The sequence below is a fragment of the Equus asinus genome, chromosome 9, assembly GCF_041296235.1.
Source record: "Equus asinus isolate D_3611 breed Donkey chromosome 9, EquAss-T2T_v2, whole genome shotgun sequence".
NCBI lineage: Eukaryota > Metazoa > Chordata > Mammalia > Perissodactyla > Equidae > Equus > Equus asinus.
In genome coordinates this window covers 46,106,993-46,129,195 of record NC_091798.1, presented here as the reverse complement: position 1 = coordinate 46,129,195, position 22,203 = coordinate 46,106,993, and the positions used below count along the sequence as shown (strand labels likewise).

General features: G+C 36.7%; 1 protein-coding gene across 1 annotated transcript in view; it reads left to right on the top strand.

The window, feature by feature from the left end:
• RAD50 (RAD50 double strand break repair protein) overlaps positions 1 to 22,203 on the top strand; it is a 69,009-nt gene that overhangs the window by 5,919 nt on the left and 40,887 nt on the right. The window contains exons 3-7 of the mRNA XM_014856773.3: positions 9,779 to 9,930; positions 12,947 to 13,132; positions 13,490 to 13,694; positions 20,566 to 20,694; positions 20,933 to 21,098. Coding sequence (XP_014712259.2) covers positions 9,779 to 9,930; positions 12,947 to 13,132; positions 13,490 to 13,694; positions 20,566 to 20,694; positions 20,933 to 21,098 — 838 coding nt within the window. The remainder of the gene's footprint in view (positions 1 to 9,778; positions 9,931 to 12,946; positions 13,133 to 13,489; positions 13,695 to 20,565; positions 20,695 to 20,932; positions 21,099 to 22,203) is intronic.

Here is a 22,203-nt window from a genome sequence, read left to right as displayed (position 1 = left end):
GTAAATTTGGGATGTCTGTTAGATACCCAAAGGATATTATCCAGTAGGCAAATAGAAGTATGTCCAGGGGAGAGGTTCGAGCTAGAGAAAGAAAATTAGGAATCATTGATGTTAGTTATATATAGTTAGTTTTAAAGCCTGATGGGATCACACAGGGAATGACTATAGAGAAGAGATCCAAGACTTGAACCTATTAGCACACTAGCATTTGGAAATAGGAATGCGGAGAAGGAGCCAACAAAAGATGGTAAAAGAACAACTAGTAAAATAAGAAAAACTGGGAAGGTAATATCTTGGAAGACAAGAGACTAAAGTGTTACAAAAAGAAGTAGTCATCAACTGTGTCAAATATGTTGATAGCTCAAGTAAGAGGAGGGCTTGGCTATGTGGAGGCCGTTGGCAATCTTGCCAAAACCAGTGTTAGTAATATGAGAAGACAGGAGCTAAGGAAGTGAAACACAGAATTGTTTTATGAGTTTTGCTATGCAAGAGAGTACAGTAGCTGAAAAGGTTTGCAGGATCAAGGAGACTTTTGTTGCATATTCTTCTTTTGTTGTGGTTTTATTATTTTTTTTTTATTTTTGGGATGTTTCCACATTGATTGATGCTCTAGTATCTCTGCCAATCTCAATCTATCACCCACTCCCTTTTCCAAATGCTTTTTATCTTTTTAGAGCTGTTTTTCTCACCTCTCTGCTCATGTCCTCCCTGTGGTTCTTCTGGCCTCCCTTCACGATTTAACTCTTACTACCCACTTTTCGGCTGCTCTCATTTCCCAGTTCTGAGCTCCCACTCTCGCTGTTTTGTTTATCAGCTCTTCTCTCCTGAGTCACTCACGCTTGCTCCTGTGGGTGGAGCTATTCCCTTCACCTGAATTGCCCACATTCCCTCAGGTTTCCCTGTCTGCTTTGTTCTTCTCATCATTTCAATTCCTCTCACCCTCATATATCTTCAGATTCTCTTGTCTTTCCTTTTCTTTGTTTGTCCCTGCACCTGGTACTCTTTACCTTCTCTTAAATAGCTGAGTTTTTCTGGTGCTCCTCACCAATCTTTCTTACCTATCTTTAGTTGTGTTTCTGTCTTCTTAGGAACTTTGATTTCCATGTTGCTCCATTTGCCTAACTTCCCCCCTTTCTTCTCTATGTCCTTCAAACTTTTGGCTACCTCAGTCTTTCTCTTTCTTTCTCTGACCTCGTTTCCATCTCCTCAGTTGATCTGAACCCGCAGAAGCTCATTTCTCTGTTGTCTGCATCTCATCAGGTTTTTTGCTTCTGGCTGATACTGTAAATTACCTGGATGCTTATTTCCTCAGCTATTTCTTTATCCCATATTGCTCCCATATGTTGTGTTTTTAAAAGTGGGAGATACTGGAACATTTATAGACTGGTAGGAATGACCCTGGATAGAAGGAAAAATTGATACAGGAGAGGGGATAATTGCAGAGCAAACTCCTTGAGTAGACGAGAAGAGATAGGATCCATTGCTCAACTGAAGGAGTTAACAGAAGCACACACTGTTTATCCAATTTAAGAAGATGGCAGGCAGAATATCTAATTGGTAAGTTTAGTGGTGAGAGAATGACTAAGTTCTCTTTTGATTGTTTCTATATTCTCAGTGGAAAAAAAGTGAAATCATTGGTTGAGGGTGGGAGAAGGGGTTGATTGAGGCTAGAAAAAGTGTAAAGTACTTTTTATCTCAGAGAGTAAATTGATTAGGAAAGTGTTACAGGGTTACAAAACAGTGTCAGGGGATCACTTGAGGTTTTGGGGTGAAAATTTATAGGGAGACCAGTCATCATGGTTGTGTTTCTTCAGTCTTGTTCAGCTGCTTAATGGCAAGCACTGAGTAGTTGGAAAGTTGGATTTAATCAAGGTTGGAGGTTTGCCTGGTAAATACAATGAAAGGATTGGGAGGCAAGAAATTGATTATATTCTTAATATATTTACCTATTTGATCAATTCCCCTGTATTTAATGAATCTCCCATCTCTGCACTAGGGCTCCACCACCCCATGCTAGACTGAATCCACCCTCATGTGCAAGCCCTCCTCACCTTACTTGGCTCTAACTCCTCATACTGACCCCGTCACATGGATGTTTTCCCATTCTGCTTGGGCTCTGAATTCCCATGCTAGACCTTTTCCTCATTCCCCACCCATAGACACCTTACTCACCCTTCTCAGTCTCTGATACTCTTTACCAGGTGGCCTCTTATAGGGATGCCCTCTCTAATCCAGGATCTGAATTCTCCCTACAGACAACTTCATCATGTGGATTCACTCCTCAGTATTGTCAGGCTCTGAATCCCCATATTATGTCTTCCCCCAGTGTGAACACCCTCCTCCTCCTGAGCTGGGCCATCCCTACTCACAGATGCCCTTTTCATCCTCCTTGAACTCTTACACCCTTGGGCTTTTGAAACCCTGAGCCAAACTGTCTCTCCATGTGGATCCCCTTCTCCGCCTACTTAAGCTAAGTTATCTGGCTCTAGGCTAAACTATCATGTCCCCCTACCTCCAGCCAGCATAAACATGTACCTTCTTCTGCCTCATCTAATGGTTTTACAACTAGATTGTTTGGAAAGGGAAAGGATTTTATTTTTTATTGTTTTATTCTTTTGGATAGAAATTGTTCTAAAGTGTAATATATATTTCTCTGCCTTAATAAATTGACTCAATCTAAATTACCCTTTTTGAAGTGATTCTTCCTCCCTAAGAGCATCAACAACAATACTGTGATTGAAATGCTACAGGATACCCTTTGCTGAAGTTCTGTTTACTAATTTTATGCTTGCCAGATACCTAAGTCCCAGAAAGGTAGATGCCATGGAGAATAAGTATGTATATTTGTCCTGCTAGTCAGGCGTGTTGTAAACAAATTAACTCATTTTCTGGTAGATAGATGCATAACTCCTTTGTTTAACTACTGTTGATTAAGACCTTAACAGCTACTTTCCTTGGGATGAAATGATAGAATCAAGTCACTGTGCTTTCAAAGCTGAATATCAACCTCTGGCCACCTCCTCACTGAGCTGTCTGTATCCTAAGAGATTATTCTGTGAGCAGCGAGTCTGGTAACTTCTGCCTTTTTACCTCCATCCACAATGCTAAAGCTCTTGTCCAGGCTGTCTTCCTGTTTTTCCTGGATTACTCCCTGCTTCCTGTCTTGCCTCAGCCCAGTCTGTTTACCCTAAAGACAAATGATTTTTCTAAAATGCATGTCTACTGCATGCCTTTCCTCTGGATTAAACCCTTCAGTGGCTTTCCATAGCATTAAGTCCAAAACCGTTAACATGTTTCAGAAGACTCTTAATTACTGGAACTGTTTTCTGTCATCACTCCCCTTTTCCCTACTTTGTGCACCAAACATTCTGAAATTACTTTAGCCATTCAGTGACTCAGGTCTTTTCATCTGGCTAACTCATGTTCATCTGTCAGGTCTCAGTTTAAACATTCATTTCCTTTAGAAAACCTTCCCAGAACTCTCCTGCATAGGTTAGATGCCCCAGCTTTGTGCTCTCAAAGCACCCTGTACTTCTCTTATGATGATGCTTAATGTCCCTTTCTCTACTTTTTTGTTTAAACTTTGTCTTCAGTACTCCGAAGGAAAAAAGTGTCTGTCATTTTCAAACCAAAATGATACATGAAAGCTACAAAGTGCTTGATAAATATTTGTTGAACAATTTGATGAATTAATATCAAAGTTAAACGTATGCCAAAAAGTCATTCAAAGACCTACGAAAGATATTTTATGACTTAAAAAAATGCAGAATCCAGGACTTGTGATTTTGATCATGACAGAATAATGAGTATCATACTTGTGCTCCCAAGATGAATAACTATAAACTGGAAAAAATGTTTGAAGGAACTGTCAGGCATTAGACAACAGATGGTGCAAGGCTGTGATCTTTGAGAAAAGAGAAATATATGAGGTGACTACACATTCATTCTAGCTTACTACCTAGGGACATTTTGTAAATGTCAGCACATGGAATATGAACCCAGCAGAGAACAATATCACCAGGCAGATGAAAGAAAAATAGAAGTTTGGGTTTGCTGAAGTGGCTGTAAATTTTGGGACAGGGTACCGGAGTGGGGTTGGTGTGCAGAGATGAGGCACTGGAAATCTGCATAAGGAACCCTTGAGTCTTTTGCCATATACTAAGCTACATGTCTCCAGGATGAGATTCAGTAAGGGCAAGCAGAGAGCAACTACTGGGGTAGAGGAGTGAGTCTGTGAGCTGAATGGTGATTCTAGAGGTTACACAATGCTGGGAGACATTTGAGTCCTGATATGCCAGAGTAGGGAGATCTTGTGGAAGGAACTCCCCAGCCTTCTGTTGAGACCTCAGAAGGGCCATCCTAACAAATCATAAGACAAGCTTTGAAAAAGTCAAGTTTCCAGAAAATTAACTGCCTGCTAAAACAAAACTCAACAGTTTTTAAAGGAAGTCAGCACAATCCAAACTCTCCGTGTAGCATGTACAATGTCCAGGATATGCTAAAAAATTAGCAGAGGTGTGAAGAAGCAAATGTGATCCATACCTGGGTGTGGAAAAAGTGAATAGAAATGGATCAAGAGATGACAGATTTTAGAATTAGTAGACAAGAATTTTAAAAGCTAAAATACGTAAGTTCAAGAATTTAAAGGAAAAGATGGCCGTAATGTGTGGAAAAAGATCTCAGCAGAGAAATAAAACTTTAAGATCCAAGAAGCTCAACACATCACAAGCAGCATAAACACACTTATGTTGTACATTATATTCAAATTGCTGAAAACCAAAGATAAAAAGAAATTCTTAAGGGCAGACTGAGGAAAAAGTAACACATTATGCAGAGGGGAAAAAGGATGATTGCTGATCTCATAAAAAACTATCCAAGGCAAGAGATAGGGAGATGACATCTTTAAAGTTCTGGGGAATAAAAGGCAACCTAAAATTCTGTATCCAACAAAAATATCCTTCAAAAATTTAAGGTGAAATGGAGAATATTTTCAAATTTAAAAAAAAGGCAAGAGGTATTTGTCACCGGCAGACTTGCAGTAAAAGAAATGTTGAAAGAGGTTCTTGAGGCTGATGGGAAATGATACTAAATTAGTCCTAGAGTAAAGGTTACTCTAGATGCTTCCTTACAAACCTTAAAAACAAAGGTTCAAAAGGATCAAACCTCAAGAAACTTAACTGCATGCCTAAACCAAGTTCAACACTCATTAAAGGAGTAAAACAGAAGTCTTCACTCAACCATGTAAAATTCACAATCGAAAGTTACCAGGCATGCAAACAAGCAGGGAACCCACAACAGGGAGAAACGCAGAAATAGGAACAGATCCAAAATGAAAGAGATGATAAAATTAACAGACGACCTTAAATTATTATAAATTTTACAAATATGTGGAAAAATGTAAAGGAAAACATAAGCATAATGAGAGAAATAGAAGATATAACAAAAAGACTCAAATCAAAAGGATAACAATGTTTTTAAATATAATAGTACAGATGGGTTAAAAGTAAATGGTTGGAAAAAATATACTAAGATATGCTAACTAATACAAAGAAAACTGAAGTGGCTATATTAATATCAGTACACTTCAGAACCAGGAATGTTATTGGGGTAAAAAGACATTTTGTGATGATCAAGGGGTCCATTCACCAAGAGGATACAATTCTAAATGTAGAACTTCAATATAGAAGAGACAAAAATCTATGGAACTGAAGGAGAAATAGATAAATCAGCAGTTATAGTTGGAGAGCTCAATTCCCCTCACAGTAGAGAAATGGAAAAAGCAGACAAAATATCAGTAAGGATATGCAAAACTTTAACACTATTATCCAGATTAACCTAATTGACATTTATAGGATATTCCACCAATGAACAGCAGAATACGTATTATTTTCAGGCACACGTGGAGCACTCACAAATATTCTGGACCATATAACAAGTGCAAATAAATTTAAAAGGAGAAGTGATACAGAGTGTGTTCTCTGACCACACCAGAATCAAGCTAGAAATCAGTAACAACAGAATAACTGGAAAATTCCCAAATATTTGAAAATCAAGCAGCACACTTCTAAATAACCCAAAGATCAAAAAAGGAATGACAAGGGAAATTAGAAAATACTTTAAATAAATTAAAATAAAATCATAGCATATGAAAATTTGTGGGGTGCAGCTAAATAATGCTTAGACATTTATAGAATCAAGTGGTTATATTAGAAAAGGAAAAAAGGTCTAAAATTAATGACCTGAGCTTCCATCTTAAGAAACTGTCAAAAGAAGACCTAATTAAACTCAAAATAAGCAAAAGGAGGGAAATTAGAGTCAAAATCTAGGAAATAGAAAAAAATCAATAAAATTAATAAACCTCTAAGCAAAGTGATCAAGAAAAAGAAGACACAAATTACTGATATTGGGAATGAAAGAGGCAACATCCCTGCAGATTCTACAGACATTATGTAGGTAATAAAGGAGTATTGTTAGCGACTTGATACCAATAAATTCAACAACTTAGGTGAAATGGACAAATTCTTTTAAGGACACAAGCTACCAAAGCTCACTCAAGAAGAAGTATACCTATTAAAGAAGTTGATTTGTAGTTAAAAATCTCATGATGAGACCTTCAGGCCCTGATAATTTCTTTCTTTCTTTTTTATTGAAGTATAGTTGACATACAAAATTGTATCAGTTTCAGGTGTACAACATAGTGATTCGACATTTATTTACATTACAAAACGATAACCCTGATAAGACTAGTTACCATCTGTCCTCCTACAAAGTTATTACAATATTGTTGACTATATTTCCTTTGCTGTACATTATATCACCATGACTTATTTATTTTATGACTGGAAGTTTGTACCTCTTTATCCCTTTCACCTGTTTTGCCCTTTCCCCACCCCCCTCCCCTCTAGCAGCCACCAAATTGTTCTCTGTATCTGTGAATCTGTTTTGTTTTGTTTTGCTTTTTTTTTTTTAGATTCCATATGTAAGTGAAATCACATGGTATTTTTCTTTCTTTCTTTGGCTTAATTCACTTAGCGTAATACCCTTAGATCTATCCATGTTATTGCAAATGGGAGGATTTTGTTTCTTTTTTATGGCTGAGTAATATTCTATTGTGTGTGTGTGTGTGTGTGTGTGTGTATACACACCACATCTTTATTCATTCACCTGCCGATGGACACTTAGGTTGCTTCCATATGTTCACTTTTGTAAGTAGTGCTACAGTGAACATAGAGGTGCATATATCTTTTTGAATTAGTGTTTTTTATTTCTTTGGGTAAAACCTAGAAGTGGAATAGTAGTTCTATTTTTAATTTTTTGAGGAACCTCCATTCTGTTTTCCATAGTTGCTGCACTAATTTACATTCCCACCAATGGTGCACAAGGGTTCACTTTTCTCCACATCCTTGTCAACCCTTGTTATTTGTTGTCTTTTTGATAATAGCCATTCTAACAGGTGTGAGGTGATAGCTCATTGTGGTTTTGATTTGCATTTCCCTGATGATTAGGGATGTTGAGCACCTTTTCATGCACCTATTGGCCATCTGTATGTCTTGTTTGGAAAAATGTCTGTTCAGGTTCTCTGCTTGTTTTTTAATCAGATTATTTGCTTTTTTGATTTGAGTTGTATGAGTTCTTTATATATTTTGGATATTAACCCCTTATTGGCTATATCATTTGCAGATATATTCTCCCATTCAGTAGGTTGCCTTTTTGTTTTGTTGATTGTTTCCTTTGCTGTGCCAAAGCTTTTTAGTTCGATGTAGTCCATTTGTTTATTTTTGCTTTTGTTGCCCTTGCCTGAGGAGACATATCCAAAAAAATATTGCCAAGACCGATGTCAAAGAGTTTACTACCTATGTTTCCTTCTAGGATTTTTATGGTTTCAGGTCTTACACTTAATTAAGTCTTTAATTAATTTGAAATTTAATTTTGTATATGGTGTAAAAAGGTGGTCCAAGTTTCATTCTTTTGTACTTATCTGTTTAGTTTTCCCATCACCATTTATTGAGAGACTGTCTTTTCCCCATTGAATATTCTTGTCTTCTTTGTTATAGATTAATTGACCATATAGGCATGGGTCTATTACTGGGCTCTCTGGTGAATTCTACCAAACATTTTAGGAAGAAATAATGTCAGTTCCACACAAACTCTTTCAGAAAAGAGAGCCAGAGGAAATAGGTCACAACTCATTTCATGAGGGTACCATTACCCTGATACCAAACCCAGACAAAGACATTACAAGAAAACTGTAGACAGATATCTCTCATGAACATAAATACAAAACTCCTTAGCAAAATATTCGCAAACAAAATTCAACAATATGCAAATAAAGATAATACACCTTGACTAAGTTGGGTTTATCTCAGGGATGCAAGGTTTAACATTCAAACTAATCTGTAATTTGCCACATTAACAGAGTGAAGAAGAAAAATCATATGAGTATCAATAGGTACAAAAAAATCATTAAAATTCAGTATTTATTCGTGATAAAAACTCAGCACTTTCCTTCATTCTTAAGTAATTTAGTCCAAAAGCCAGTAGATGAGGCTGAGGGAGGAAGGCATCCACAAAAGCTAGCTACGGCAGCCTGGTTGGGAATTAGAGCCCAAGTGAGGAATGCAGGAGTCCATAGTCTTATTTTAAAAATGAAAAAAATAAATGGGGAAAGGACAAAGCCCTTCCTTATAATAGAATCTTAACAATAAATGTAGGAAGAATAATGGAACAAAAAAATTACTGTTTGATAGCTATCATAGTAATAACTCATTCAGGTAAGAAACATTAATAGATGTTAAAACTAGTGGTGGAAAGCTTGATGAGGTACGAGGTATTTACATGGACTCAGTGTATCTTTCCACAAATATTTAAGAACAAAGTAGAAAAAATAACTTTATGATGGAGAAGCCTGGCAGATACCACCTTTAGCAAGAGATTGAGGTTAACATCCCCAGTAATGAGATAAGTTGAAATTGTGTCCCGTCTGATGAGATGCAGTGAAAGGAGCCACATCATCACTTCTGTAATATTCCTGCCAAAGATGCGTAATCTTATTCTAGTCATGAGGAAATATTAGACAAACCCAAGTTTTGGGAGACACTCTATGAAATAATGTTCTGTAATTTTCAAAATGATCAGCCATGAAAGTCAAGGAAAATCTGAGGAACTGATGCAGACGGAAAGAAATTAAAGAGACATGATAACAATGTGTAATTCTGTGCAATGTGTAACGTGTAATTCTGAACTGGATCCTTTTGTTGTAAAGGACATATTAGAACAACTGGCAAAACTTGAATGGTACGTGAGGACTGTATGGTAGTAATATATCACTCTCAATTTCCTGATTTTTGTGGTTGAAAACTGCCTTGTTTTGTAGGAAATACTGATGGGACATTAGATCAGTAAGTACTCTCAAGTGGTCCAGGGGGACAAAGTTACATATACTGTATTTCTACTTTTCTATAAGCTTGTGATTGTTTTAAAAAATATTTTAAAAAACACTTTTGGTACTTAAGATAAAATTCATTTATTTGTAGAATCCACATACCTGATCTCCTAATGATGCTGAATAATAGGTAGATAATATAATACAGTTTTAGCAAATCAAGAAGTATTCTTTTCCTCCTGTATTTTGAATAACATGTAAAAATGTCACTTATTTTGAATAAGTTTTTCTTTTTTTGTTCTCTCATTTCCCGTAAGATTGCTTATATCTTTTCTTTCAGAACTAATGTTCTGATGCTATTAAAGTAGCGTAATTTTTCTCTGTTTACTTTCAAAGGTTGCTCAAGAAACAGATGTTAGAGCCCAGATTCGTCTGCAGTTTCGTGATGTCAATGGAGAACTTATAGCTGTGCAGAGATCTATGGTGTGTACTCAGAAAAGCAAAAAGACAGAATTTAAAACCCTGGAAGGAGTCATTACTAGAACAAAGTAGGTGTTTATTTTATTTTGGATATCTGTTCATTTTCTGTCTTTTAGGTCTATAAGACTATTGTTTTTTCCTACTACTTTATTTTGGTGGAGTGTTAATTTTCTTTTTAACAGACTTTAGTTTTTAGAGCAGTTTAGGTTTTCAGCAAGATTGAGCAAAAAGTGGAGTTCCTGTATACGCCTTGCCCCTACATATGCAAAGCCTCACCCACTATCAACATTTAATTTTTTATTTGATACTGTTTATCAGTTAAACAGAATGACCCCATTAAAGATTTAGTGATAATGCACCATTCCTTTGAGTAATGAACAGTTGATGAATTGAAGGTGCATGATTAGTCAAATATAGATTGAATGAATGAAGAATGCTGGTATCATGTGTAGGGAGGGATGAGATGAGAAGCGGACAAGTAGGAAAAAGTAGTAATTTATCCCTTTCAGCTGTTACTGTTCTGTTAGAGGCAGGTATCATCTTGTAATGGGTATGGATTTTGGAATTAGGCTGCCCTGGATTCAAGGCTTTATCCTTGTTGAGCAAATAACTGTTGCCTTACCCCTCTCTTTCATTTATTTATTTATTTGTTAAACTAATTAAATAATTCCTTTATTTAACCAATAATGTTTAGCACCTATTATGTACTTGAGGCACTATACTAGCTACTGGCTTCTTAAATGGATTCTTTTCCTTGTCTTTTAAACACACTTGCATCTTTCCCGCATCCTCTTATTCCATTCCATTCTAATTATTATCTGTCTTCATCTTCCCCTTTACAGCCAGTCTTATCAAACGAGTTGTTCAGTGTCTCAGTTTCTTTAGTTCCTCCTCACTCCTCTAGCCCCATTCCTCTACTGAACCAGCTCCAACTCAGGTCACAAAAAACCTTTGTTTTAATTAGGATAATGCTAGTGCTATACAAAACAAACATCATGGTGAGTCTGTTTCTTTCATTTGTAAAATAAGGATTCGTTATCACTGTACATATCTTAGAAAGATGTAAGGATTGAACTAATGCATCTAAAATGCTTAATATGTTGTAAGAGTTCATGTAGTAGTTTTCAGTGACTGCTATAGCAAACCACAAACTTTGAAGCTTAAAACAACACAAATTTCTTGTCTTACAGTTTTGTAGTTTAGAAATCCGAATTGAGTCTCACTGGCTTAAATCAAGGTGTTGGCAGGGCTATGGTCCTGTCTGGAGGTTTTAGTGGAAAATCTGTTTCCTTGTCCTTTCCGTCTTTTAGATGCCACCCACACTCCTTGACTCCTGGCCCTCTTCCTCTGTCTTCAAAGCCAGCAACAGTGGGCAGAGTTCTCACATTTTTTCACTCTCTCACCTCATCTTCTGCCTCTCTTTCCCACATTTAAGGACTCTTGTGATTACCTTGGCCCCACCCAGATAATCCAGGATAATCTCTCTATTTAAATTCAAATGATGAGCAACCTTAATTCCGTCTGCCACTTTAATTCTCCTTTGCCATGTACCCTGATACATTCACAAATTTCAGGGATTGCAATGTAGATATCTTTGAAAGGCTATTATTCCATGTACTACAAGTCAGTAAATGGTAGGTGTTAATCACTTCTTACTTGAAAGTTTTTCTCAAGACTCCCATGACCTGACACAACACTGTTCCCTCTTTCTGTCCTTCACAGCCACATCCTACACAGCTAATGAAGTTTGGAGTGCCACAGGTTCAGCCGTAGATACTCTCCTATTTTTGCTATATAGTCTCTTCCTAGATAATCTCATTCATCTTCATTGCTGTGTATTTGTAGGTGACTCACAGATTTGTCTCCAGGCCACATCTCTGTTTCCAGACTCATGTACCCAAGTGTCTCATATTCTACCAGTTGTTTCAAAGACACCGCAGATTCAACATGTTCGAAACCAACCTCATGTATCTTTCCTCTTGACTCCTCTTAAAAAACCTCTCACAACTTGATCCTTTTGCAGTGCTCCCCGTCTCAATAAATGACACCCCCATCCATCCAGTGACACAATCCAAGAACCTAAGTCTATCTTGACACCTTACTTGCCCTCCATAATCAGTCCATTATCAAAGCCTATGGATTTAACCTAAATGTCTCTGAGTCTGTTTCTTTTCATCTCTACAGCCATTCTAGTTCAGGCTACCATCATCTTTCCCTAGTCTGATATAATAACCTGGTCTATCTGTGTCCATTCTGTCCTCCTACAAAACGTTCTCAGTACGTTTGGTGTAATATTTTAAAAATACTTATTGGAATATATCAATGACAGTAAAGACAGACCACTGCCTCTGTCTACCTAATCCAGTTATTAACAGATACTGGACAGATTTGTGACAGAAAATGGTGAATTTGTCCTTCTGCTGAAAGAAACTGAGATCTCTTGGAATCCAAGGGCAAGGATGCTCCTGGGCCTGGGTATAATCATGTATGGAACTCATTTTAAAAATCCTGAGGCAGTTCTCTCTATTGGATTGTTTTGTCATTGTGACCCTAGAACTTGAGGCCTACTGATTAAGAATCCTCCCTGGATTTGCTTAGATGAGCACCATTAAGGTTTGCCTTTACTCTCATTTTACCATGTGTCTGTTACTGAACAACCCCTTATCTAAACTACAGTCTTTGGATGTTAGTTTAAAGCACCTTTGCCTGTCTGCTGTGGATCATGTTTTGTTTTATTGTTTTAAGTCTCTTATTTTCCTTATTTTTAAGTTCTGGGGATGGAAGATACTTTCTTTTCCTCTATGCATTGTCTATAAATATTTTAAATTATTATATTTAAAAGTTCAAATATGTAAAAGAAAACTTCTGGCATCTTTTCCTGTACTACCTTGTTTTATATACTTTTTCATCAGTGAACTGCTGAATTGTTTAATAAGAGTTATACTTTTTAGTATGAGGAAGCTATTGTAATGGGATGGTTGAGGGGACTTTTTTTTCAAGTACAGGGTGAAGGATTGATTACGCAATAGACTAGGTACAGCTGGAGGTTATGTTACATAAATTGTTGATTTTCATTTTCTATAGGCATGGCGAAAAGGTCAGTCTCAGCTCTAAATGTGCCGAAATTGACCGAGAGATGATAAGTTCTCTTGGGGTTTCCAAGTCTGTGCTAAATAATGTCATTTTCTGTCACCAAGAAGAGTCTAATTGGCCTTTAAGTGAAGGAAAGGCTTTGAAGCAGAAATTTGATGAAATTTTTTCAGCAACAAGGTTTGTAACCTTTAATTAGACTTCGTAGCCCATTAACTTATTGAGCCATAGTTGCAATTTGGTTGCTTCTTTTTTTAAACAGAAAAAAATTTTAAAGCAAAAGAGTTATCAAATATTACCTCTCATCCAGTGGCAACCGGTGGGTATACTTCCTTTCAGTTTACTTTCTATGCATCTTTATTTACCTGGTTGACAGTATATATGTAACTTTTTCACTTAGCATTATGTCATAAGCATTTTCTAAGTTATTAAAAATTCTTTGTAAACATAATCTTAATGACTACATCCTATTCCATTATTTGAATATACCATAATTTACTTAGCCAGAAATTTGATTTTTATTTAATATCTTCAAAGGTACATTAAAGCCTTGGAAACACTTCGGCAGGTACGTCAGACACAAGGTCAGAAAGTAAAAGAATGTCAAACAGAACTCAAATATCTGAAGCAAAATAAGGAAAAAGCTTGTGAGATTCGAGATCAGATTACTAGTAAGGAAGCCCAGTTAACATCTTCAAAGGAAATTGTCAAATCCTATGAGAATGAACTTGATCCGTTGAAGGTAATTTGATTTCTTGTTTGCTGAGGAGAAGGTCACCTTTTACCATGGTAGCACTCACCGCTAAAGCACTTTATTTTTATGTAAATTTGAATGGTGTGTATATTTCTTAAAAAAATTATCAGAGACTATATAATATTATGGTTAATGTCTTAGATCTATACTAGACGATTAAAGTTGCCCAAAAAACTTGGATTTGAGAATAAATAAATTTGTAGCATCATACTCAATTAGTAAGATAGATCACTAGTTGTTAAATATGTGTAATGACCCAACCTTACAGTTCTGTATTCTTAAGGAGATTCTTTTTTTTAATTGACAGCTCTTTCTAGGGAATTTTTTATAATTTGCAGGATGTGCTTGACATTGCACAAAATTTGGAATTGGTACATGTAACATGTTGATATATTTGCAAATGAGTATAGCTTTCTGAACTTTGTGGTTTATAAGGAAGACCTTAAAGAAATCCCATTCATTCATTTCACAAGCATTTATTGAGTGTTTCCTGTGTGCTAGAGTATACTATGCTTGGGGCTACAGGTACAAGGAGGACTACAACAACATCCTTGCCCTTAAGATATTCCTAGTCTAATAAGTAAGAATATTCTTGAAAATGGTTATTTTCTAGGTTTCAGATAGTAGATTTTTTTTAAGCCATTTAAAAATTATCATGTTGTTTTTTAAAAACTCATCTGTAAATACTGATATAGATCTTTGAAGTGTAAACTGGAAAAGCTTTGGTGTGGTTCCTGTCCCAGTGTCCATTGACATTAATACCTCCCTTAGTGGATAATTATTGTTTTGTGCATAGCACTGTGCAGGTGCTCTCAGGGATAAGGAAGCCAAAGACTTGCACTTTACTTTTAAAGAACTGAAAATCTAGTTGGAGAAACAAGGAAACTCTTTTAGAAGATAGGTAGGACAACAGAGAAGTAAACTGAAGAGCTACACAAATGATACAGTTTAGAACATAGGTTCTTTAGGAGCTGAAAGATGATGACTGTAACACAAGTGAGAAAAGAAAAAAATAGATAAATTGTACTTCATCAAAATGAAAAACTTCTGTTCTGCAAACTATACCGTCAAGAAAACAAAAAGACAACCCACAGAATTGGAGAAAAGATTTGCAAGTCGTAGATCTGATAAGGGACTTTTATTGGGAATATATAAAGAACTCTTATAACTCAATAATAAAAAATAAACAGCACAATTTGAAAATGGGCAAAGGATCTGAACAGCTATTTCTCCAGAGAAGATATGTGTCCAATAAGCACATGAAAAGATGCTTGACATCATTATTCATCAGGAAAGTGCAAATCAAAACCACAGTGAAGTATCACTCACACCCACAAAAATGGCTGTAAGTCAAGAAGATAGATAATGTGTTGATGAGGATGCGGAGAAATTGGAACCCTCATAGATCCTGGTGGGAATATAAAATGGTATAGCCACTTTGGAAGACAGTTCAACAGTTCCTCAAAATGTTACTTATAGAGTTGCCATATGACCCACCAATTTTAAGTATCCTTATACTCAAGAGAAATTAAAACATACATCTACACAAAAACTTGTATAGGAATGTTCGTAGCAGCATTATTCATAAGAGCTCCAAAATGAAAACAGCTCAACTGTCCATTAACTAACTGATCAATAAAATGTGGCATATCCATGCATTGAAATATCACTCAGTTGTAAAAAGAAATGAAGTTCTGATACATGCTACAACAGGCAAGAACCTCAACAACGTGTTAGGTGAAAGAAGCCAATCACAAAAGACAATATATTGTATGATTCCCCTTATTTGAAATGTCCAGAATAGGCAAATCTGCAGAGACAGAAAATGGATTAGTGATCGCCTAGGGTAGGGGCTAGAGAGGAATGATTAGTGACTGCTAATGGGGATAGGGTTTCTTTTAGGAAGTTCTTTTTGTAAGTCCTAAGATTAGATTATGGTGATGGTTGCACTACTCTGAATATACTAAAAAAATATTGAATTGTACACTTTAAATGGGTGAATTGTATATGAATTATATCTCAATAAAGCTGTTTAAAAAAGTGATGGCCTTGAATAGAAATCTATCACAAGGCCTTCAAGGGAGGAGGCAGAGTTGAGCTGGGCCTTAAAGGATGGGGAAAAATCAGATTGACAGACTAGAAGCCATTTTATGCATATTTGTTTGTATTTTTTCTTTTACACATAATATATGCTCACAATGAAAAAGTTATAGTAGAATGTCAGTTGAAAAGTAAGAGATGCTCTTCCCATTTTTCATCTCTAACCTCCCAGGTGTATCCTACAGCAGGTTTTTTTTTTGCATATATACAATACACATGTATACAAACATTCACGTGTGTACATTCACACATACAAGCTTATCAAAACAGGATTGTGAGGAAGAGCCTGGGTTAAATCAGGGTAAAAAGAGTGAGAGACAAGAATTGCCATCAGATTATGGGCAGCTAATGGGCTTAGAATTTAGTTCGGTAGACAGAAGAGTGACAAAGTATGTTGTATTTTAGGACAGTTCTCCTGATAACTATGTGTAGAGAGTGTGATAATTACCAATATTGGAGCACATTTTAATTTCTTCAGGAGTAGCCTGGTTGAAAAGATGACAAGCACACATAAGGCAAAATAAAAGACAAGAGCTATAAGAGGTCTGAGGAAGGAAGAGAATTTCCATCTGAAATGGCCAGAGAGGATTTCATAGGCCTGAACTTGGGGTATGCTTTTGTTGACCATAAATGGATAGGTAATTAGAGACATAGGGACAGTAAAATGCAAGCTGTCTTTGAACACTATCAAGCAAATCCATATAGTTGAAATAGAGCATTTGTATAGGAAATAATGTCAAGTTAGGGCTAAGAGATAACACCTGGTATTTATTGAGTGCTGCCAGGATTCTAACCAAGTCTGTAGCAAACATTTAGGTGTTTGTATATTTCTTTATTTGTCTTTAATTTTGACTAGTTATCCAAGGGTCTAATCGTATTCTCTGTATGCTTGGAGCCTAGCCCAGTGCCTGGCACATAGCAGGTGGTTTAGTTATCAAGTGAATGATTTCCAAAGTCCTTTTTTAGCTCTGATACAGGAGGATTCTTCCTGTCATAGAACTCAGCATAAAGTTTGAAAGTTTGGGTCAAATCACCTTCCCAGCAGCCATTCGGAAGACAGCTTCATTTCAATACTGCATATAATTCATGCTTTCTCTTTCACAAATTCCCTCCATCTTTAGGAACTCTCACAAACTACTTTTTTCCCATACCACCACCTCCTATCCTGACCTTGGCCAACTTAGGCCTGTTTTCCTTTCTTTTTTTTTTTTTTAAAGATTGGCACCTGGGCTAACAACTGTTGCCAATCTTTTTTTTTTTTTTTCTGCTTTATCTCCCCAAACCCCTCCCTGTACACAGTTGTATATCTTAGTTGCAGGTTCTTCTAGTTGTGGGATGTGGGACGCCGCCTCAATGTGGCCTGATGAGTGGTGCCATGTCCGCGCCCAGGATCCGAACCCTGGGCCGCCACAGCGGAGTGCGCGAACTTAACCACTCGGCCACAGAGCCGGCCCCATGTTTTCCTTTCTTAACTTCAGTGGGAATTCACTGAGAAATTTATTTTCAAGTTCAAAAATACCCTCTGGCCCTCTAACTTACTCTTCCACACACAAGTTCATGATCCTTCTATACCTGATAGCCCAGTTGCCTCATTCTTTCGTCTCATTTTACAATAACACCTAAGCTTTAAACACTGCTATATTTTTTTGTTGTCTTTCTGTTCGTCTTAGCTCCTTTTACTAGGTTCTGTGCTCTGAGAATCGAGCTAAAACACAGATGTCAAAGAATGAATCCCCAGTATCTGATGACTGACTGGACTTAAGGAATGAAGCAACTAGAGATGTCACAAAAGATCCAAGCCCAGATAATATTAAAGCACCAAGAGTCCTTGGAAACACCGATAGAGAGACTCCAAAAAGTTTCTGAGAAGTAGAGTATCATAGCTGAGGTGTTAATATTAAGTGCTCTTAAGAATCAGTCCAGTTCTCTTTGTTAGACTGTTCAAAAGATATTTTCTCAACACAGAATTTTTTTCACAAGTAATGTGAATGGTCCCATTCATTGAGGGCCTACTGTATGCCAGTCACTGAGGAAAGTGCTTTAAAATGGATTGTGTAAGCCCCATAGTAACCCTATGAGGTTTTATAGCCAAGAAACTGAGGCACAGGTGTTCACATTGGAAGTAAGGGGTAAATCCAGGATTTAAGTGCAGGCCTCTGATTCCTAAGCCCATACTTTTTTTTTAAGTCAGATTTATTGAAGTATAACTTACGTATAGTAAAAGCCACTCTTTTTAAAGTATATAGGTTGGTGAGTTTGGACAAATGCAGACAGTGGCATAACCACCACTACAATAAAGATGTAGAATATTTCCATCACCCCCGAAAATTCTCTCAAGTCTTGCAGTCAGTCCTCTCCCTCACTCCCAGCCTATAGTAATCACTGATTCATTTTCTGTCATTATACTTTTGCCTTTTCCAGAATGTCCCATAAATGGAATCATACATTATGTAGCCTTTGTTTCTGGCTTCTTAGAATAATTATGCTTTTTATTTTATCTGTGTTGTTGCATATATGAGTAGTTAATTCCTTTTTATTGCTGAGAGTGTTCCATTCTATGGATATATTATAACTTATTCATCCATTCCCTGGTTGATGGACATTAAGTTGTTTCCAGCTTTCAGCTATTACAAATAAAATGGATATAAACTTTTGTGTACAGGTCTTTGTTTGAAGGTATGTTTTCATCTCTCTTGGGTACCTCCCCAGAAGTGGGGTTGCTAGGTTGTATAGTAAGTGTATATTTAACCTTATGAGCTGCCAGACTTCTTTTCAAAGTGGCCATACCATTTCATAGTCCTGCCAACAATGTAAAAGAGTGCAGTTGCTCTACATCCTTGTCACCACTTACTGTCAGTCTTTTTTATTTTAGCCATTATAGTAGATGTGTGGTAGTATCTCTAAGTGTTTCTTTTTTTCATTGTGGTTTTAATTTGCATTTTCCTCATGTTTATGGATGTTGAGTATCTTTTTATGTGTGTGTTTGCCATCTGAATGTCTTCTTTGGTCAAGTGTCTATTCAAATCTTTTGCCTATTTTCAATGTGGTTTTTTTTTTGTCTTTTTATTATTGAGGTGTAAGAGTTCTTTATATATCTGGATGCAAACCCTTATCAGATAGGCGTTTTGCAAATATTTTATTTTCTTTCTTTGCTTTTCAGAGGGCAGGAGTGTTTTTGTTTTTGTTTTTTGCTGAGGAAGATTTGCCCTGAGCTAACATCTGTTGCCAGTCTTCTTCTATTTGGTATGTGAGCCACCACCACAGCATGGCCACTGACAGATGAGTGGTAAAGATCTGTGCCTGGGAACCAAACCTGGGCCACCAAAGTGGAGCGCACCAAACGTAACCACTAGGACACGAGGGCTGGCCCAAGGGCAGGAGTTTTTAATTTTGGTCAAGTCTAGTCTGTCAATTTTTTTCTCTTACAGTTTGTCTTTTGTTTTTTCCTATTTAAGAAATATTTGCCTGACCCAAGGTCACAAAGATTTTCTTCTGTGTTTTCTCCTTGCAATTTTATAGTTTGAGTTCTTACGTTTAAGTATATGCTCCATTTTAGGTTAATTTTTGAACATGGTGTGATGTAAGGTTGAGGTTTCCTTTTTTCGTACAGGTGTCCAGTTGTTCCAGCACCCAGAGCCTGCCGTCTTAACCATTATACCACCCTGCCTCCCAGTCTTATCTCTCATTGTTAAGTATGTGACTTTTTACAAGTCCTCTAAGTCTCCTACTTAGCATGTAGTCTCATAAGGATTAGGGAGAATGTATAGCCGCGCCTAGTACAGTATCTGCAATATAGTAGGTAATCAGTCAATTATAGCTATAACTGTTATTATTGGTAAAATAACTTTTTTCAAATCTCTCATCCTTTCAGCTAACATATGGAACACCTGTTATGTGTACTGGGGATACATAAGTGAACAGAGTAAAAAAAGTTCCTGTTTTTATGGTGATTACATGCTATTCATTAATATATAAATCACAAGATATAGTATAATTTTACTAGATGACATGAGAGTTGAGGATGCATTTCGATGCAGCTATGAAAATTTATAATTGATATCTAAGCACTCTAATAATATGTTAGTTTAAAATTTAGGTTCTAAAAATGTCTTAGAAGAGGAATTGATCAGCTGTGGAATTGTAGAGGCAAACATTGGAAGAGTATCCCCAACATCATCCAAGGGGAGAATACTATGAGCCAGGTCACACATATTCCTAGGAGATGAGGCAACCAGCTATCCCTGGAAGCAGGCCACTGAGATCTTTTGTCACACTTCACTTGTTCAAAGTCCTCTGTGCTTGAGCAAACTTTGAATCAAAATAAATTTTGTCACAGGCTCAGAATGTGCTGATGACTCACCATGAGTTTCTAGCCTACTCAGGAGTTCTGATTTTTTTTTATATATAGGTTAAATAGTTAGCCTTTTAAAGATTAAGTTCTTAAAATGTGGTACTTTACATAATGTGGCTCTAAGTACCCGATGAATGAAGGACTTTTGTGGGAGGTATTGAGGGCAGGGCATGGGCTTTGGAGGTAGAAGTGGAGTTTAATCCCTGCTTTTCTTTACCAGCTGTGAGGAGTTGGGCAAGTTACTTAATGTCTCTGATCCTCAGTTTCTCTGTGCCCTCTCTATAGCGTTCTTAGCATTAAATGAGATCACTTTTATGAAGTATTTGGCCCTGAGACATCTTATTTTTCTTCATTCATCTGCAGTGTAAACTATAATAAGTTTTATTTATGTTGAGTATTTATTTTCAGAATCGTCTAAAAGAAATTGAACAAAATCTCTCTAAAATAATGAGACTTGACAATGAAATTAAAGCCTTGGATAGCCGAAAGAAGCAAATGGAGAAAGATAATAGTGAACTGGAACAGAAAATGGAAAAGGTTTGTGGTGATAGAATTTTGTTCTACTTCAAAATTTTGAGGTTATTGTAATGAATCTCATTTGATTCCGTTTTGCTACTCATATTTTGAAAAAAATATACAAATATTTATGTTTGTGTTACTTCTGCGTGTATGTTAAAGAGAAGGATATTAAGTAACCTTTGGTTCATATTTTGTACATCAGAGTGATACCGTCTGATACTTGCTTATTAAAGCTCTTTATCTTGGTTCTACACAGGTTTTTCAAGGGACTGATGAACAACTAAATGATTTATATCACAATCACCAGAGAACAGTAAGGGAGAAAGAAAGGAGATTGGTAGACTGTCAGCGTGAAGTGGAAAAATTAAATAAAGAATCTGGGCTTCTCAATCGAGAAAAGTCAGAACTACTTGTTGAACAAGGTAGGACAAAGTCCTTATTGTCTTTTTTCATATTAGAATATTATGCATTGTCTGCATGAATGATGAATCTCCAGGGAATAATGCTGAATGAAAAAAGCTAATCTTAAAAGATTATATACGGTATGTTTCCATTTACTTAACAGTTTTGAAATGCCAAAATTTTAGGAAGGGAAACCAACAGATAAGTGGTTGCCAGGATTACTAAGAGGAGAGGCAGAAGGAAGGTTAAAGTGGTTATGTTTATAAAGACAATAAGAGGGATTCTTGTGGTATTGGAACTGTTCAGTATCTTGACTGTCATGGTGGATATATGAACCTACACAGTTGATAAAATCGTGTAGAACTTAATACACACACACAAGCACGCACACACACACACAGGTACAAGTGAAATTGGGGAAATCTGAGTAAGATTGATGGATTGTATATCATCATCAATATCCTGGTTATGATATTATGCTATGATTTTGCAAAATGTTACCAAAAGAAAACTCTTTTTCTACTCAACAATTCTGACACCAGATGTGTGGGTTTTTTCATACCAAGAAGTAATTCTCCAATTCTCGGTGGGCACTGATTGGGTATCCTATAATTTAATTCAATTCTGACACTAACTGTCCAGAGTTAGTCAGACCCCAGAGATTAAGGGCTCAGTCCCATGAGACTGCCCCCCACTTGAGATGACAAATGCAAGTTCTAGGTTATCTGTCACCTGTACTTCTGACCAGCTGGCTATAAATCAGAGGTTCCCACAACCCCTCAGGTTCAGTAGAACTCTGAGAAACACTTACCATAACCAGTTTATTATAAAAGATAAAGCTCAGGAACAGCCAAATGGAAGAGATGCATAGGGGCATGGTATGGGGAAGGGGCATTGAGCTTCCATGCCCTCTCCATGTGTGGTACTAACCCAGCATCTTGATGTGTTCATCAACCAAAAGTTCTCAGAACGCTGTTTTTTTGGGTTTTATGGAAGTTCCATTATATAGGCATGATTGATTAAATCATTGGCCATTGGTATATTGAACTCAATCTTCAGCCCCTCCCCAGAGCTGGAGAGAGTGAGTATTGAAAGTTCCTACTCTCAAATCACATAGTTCCTTCC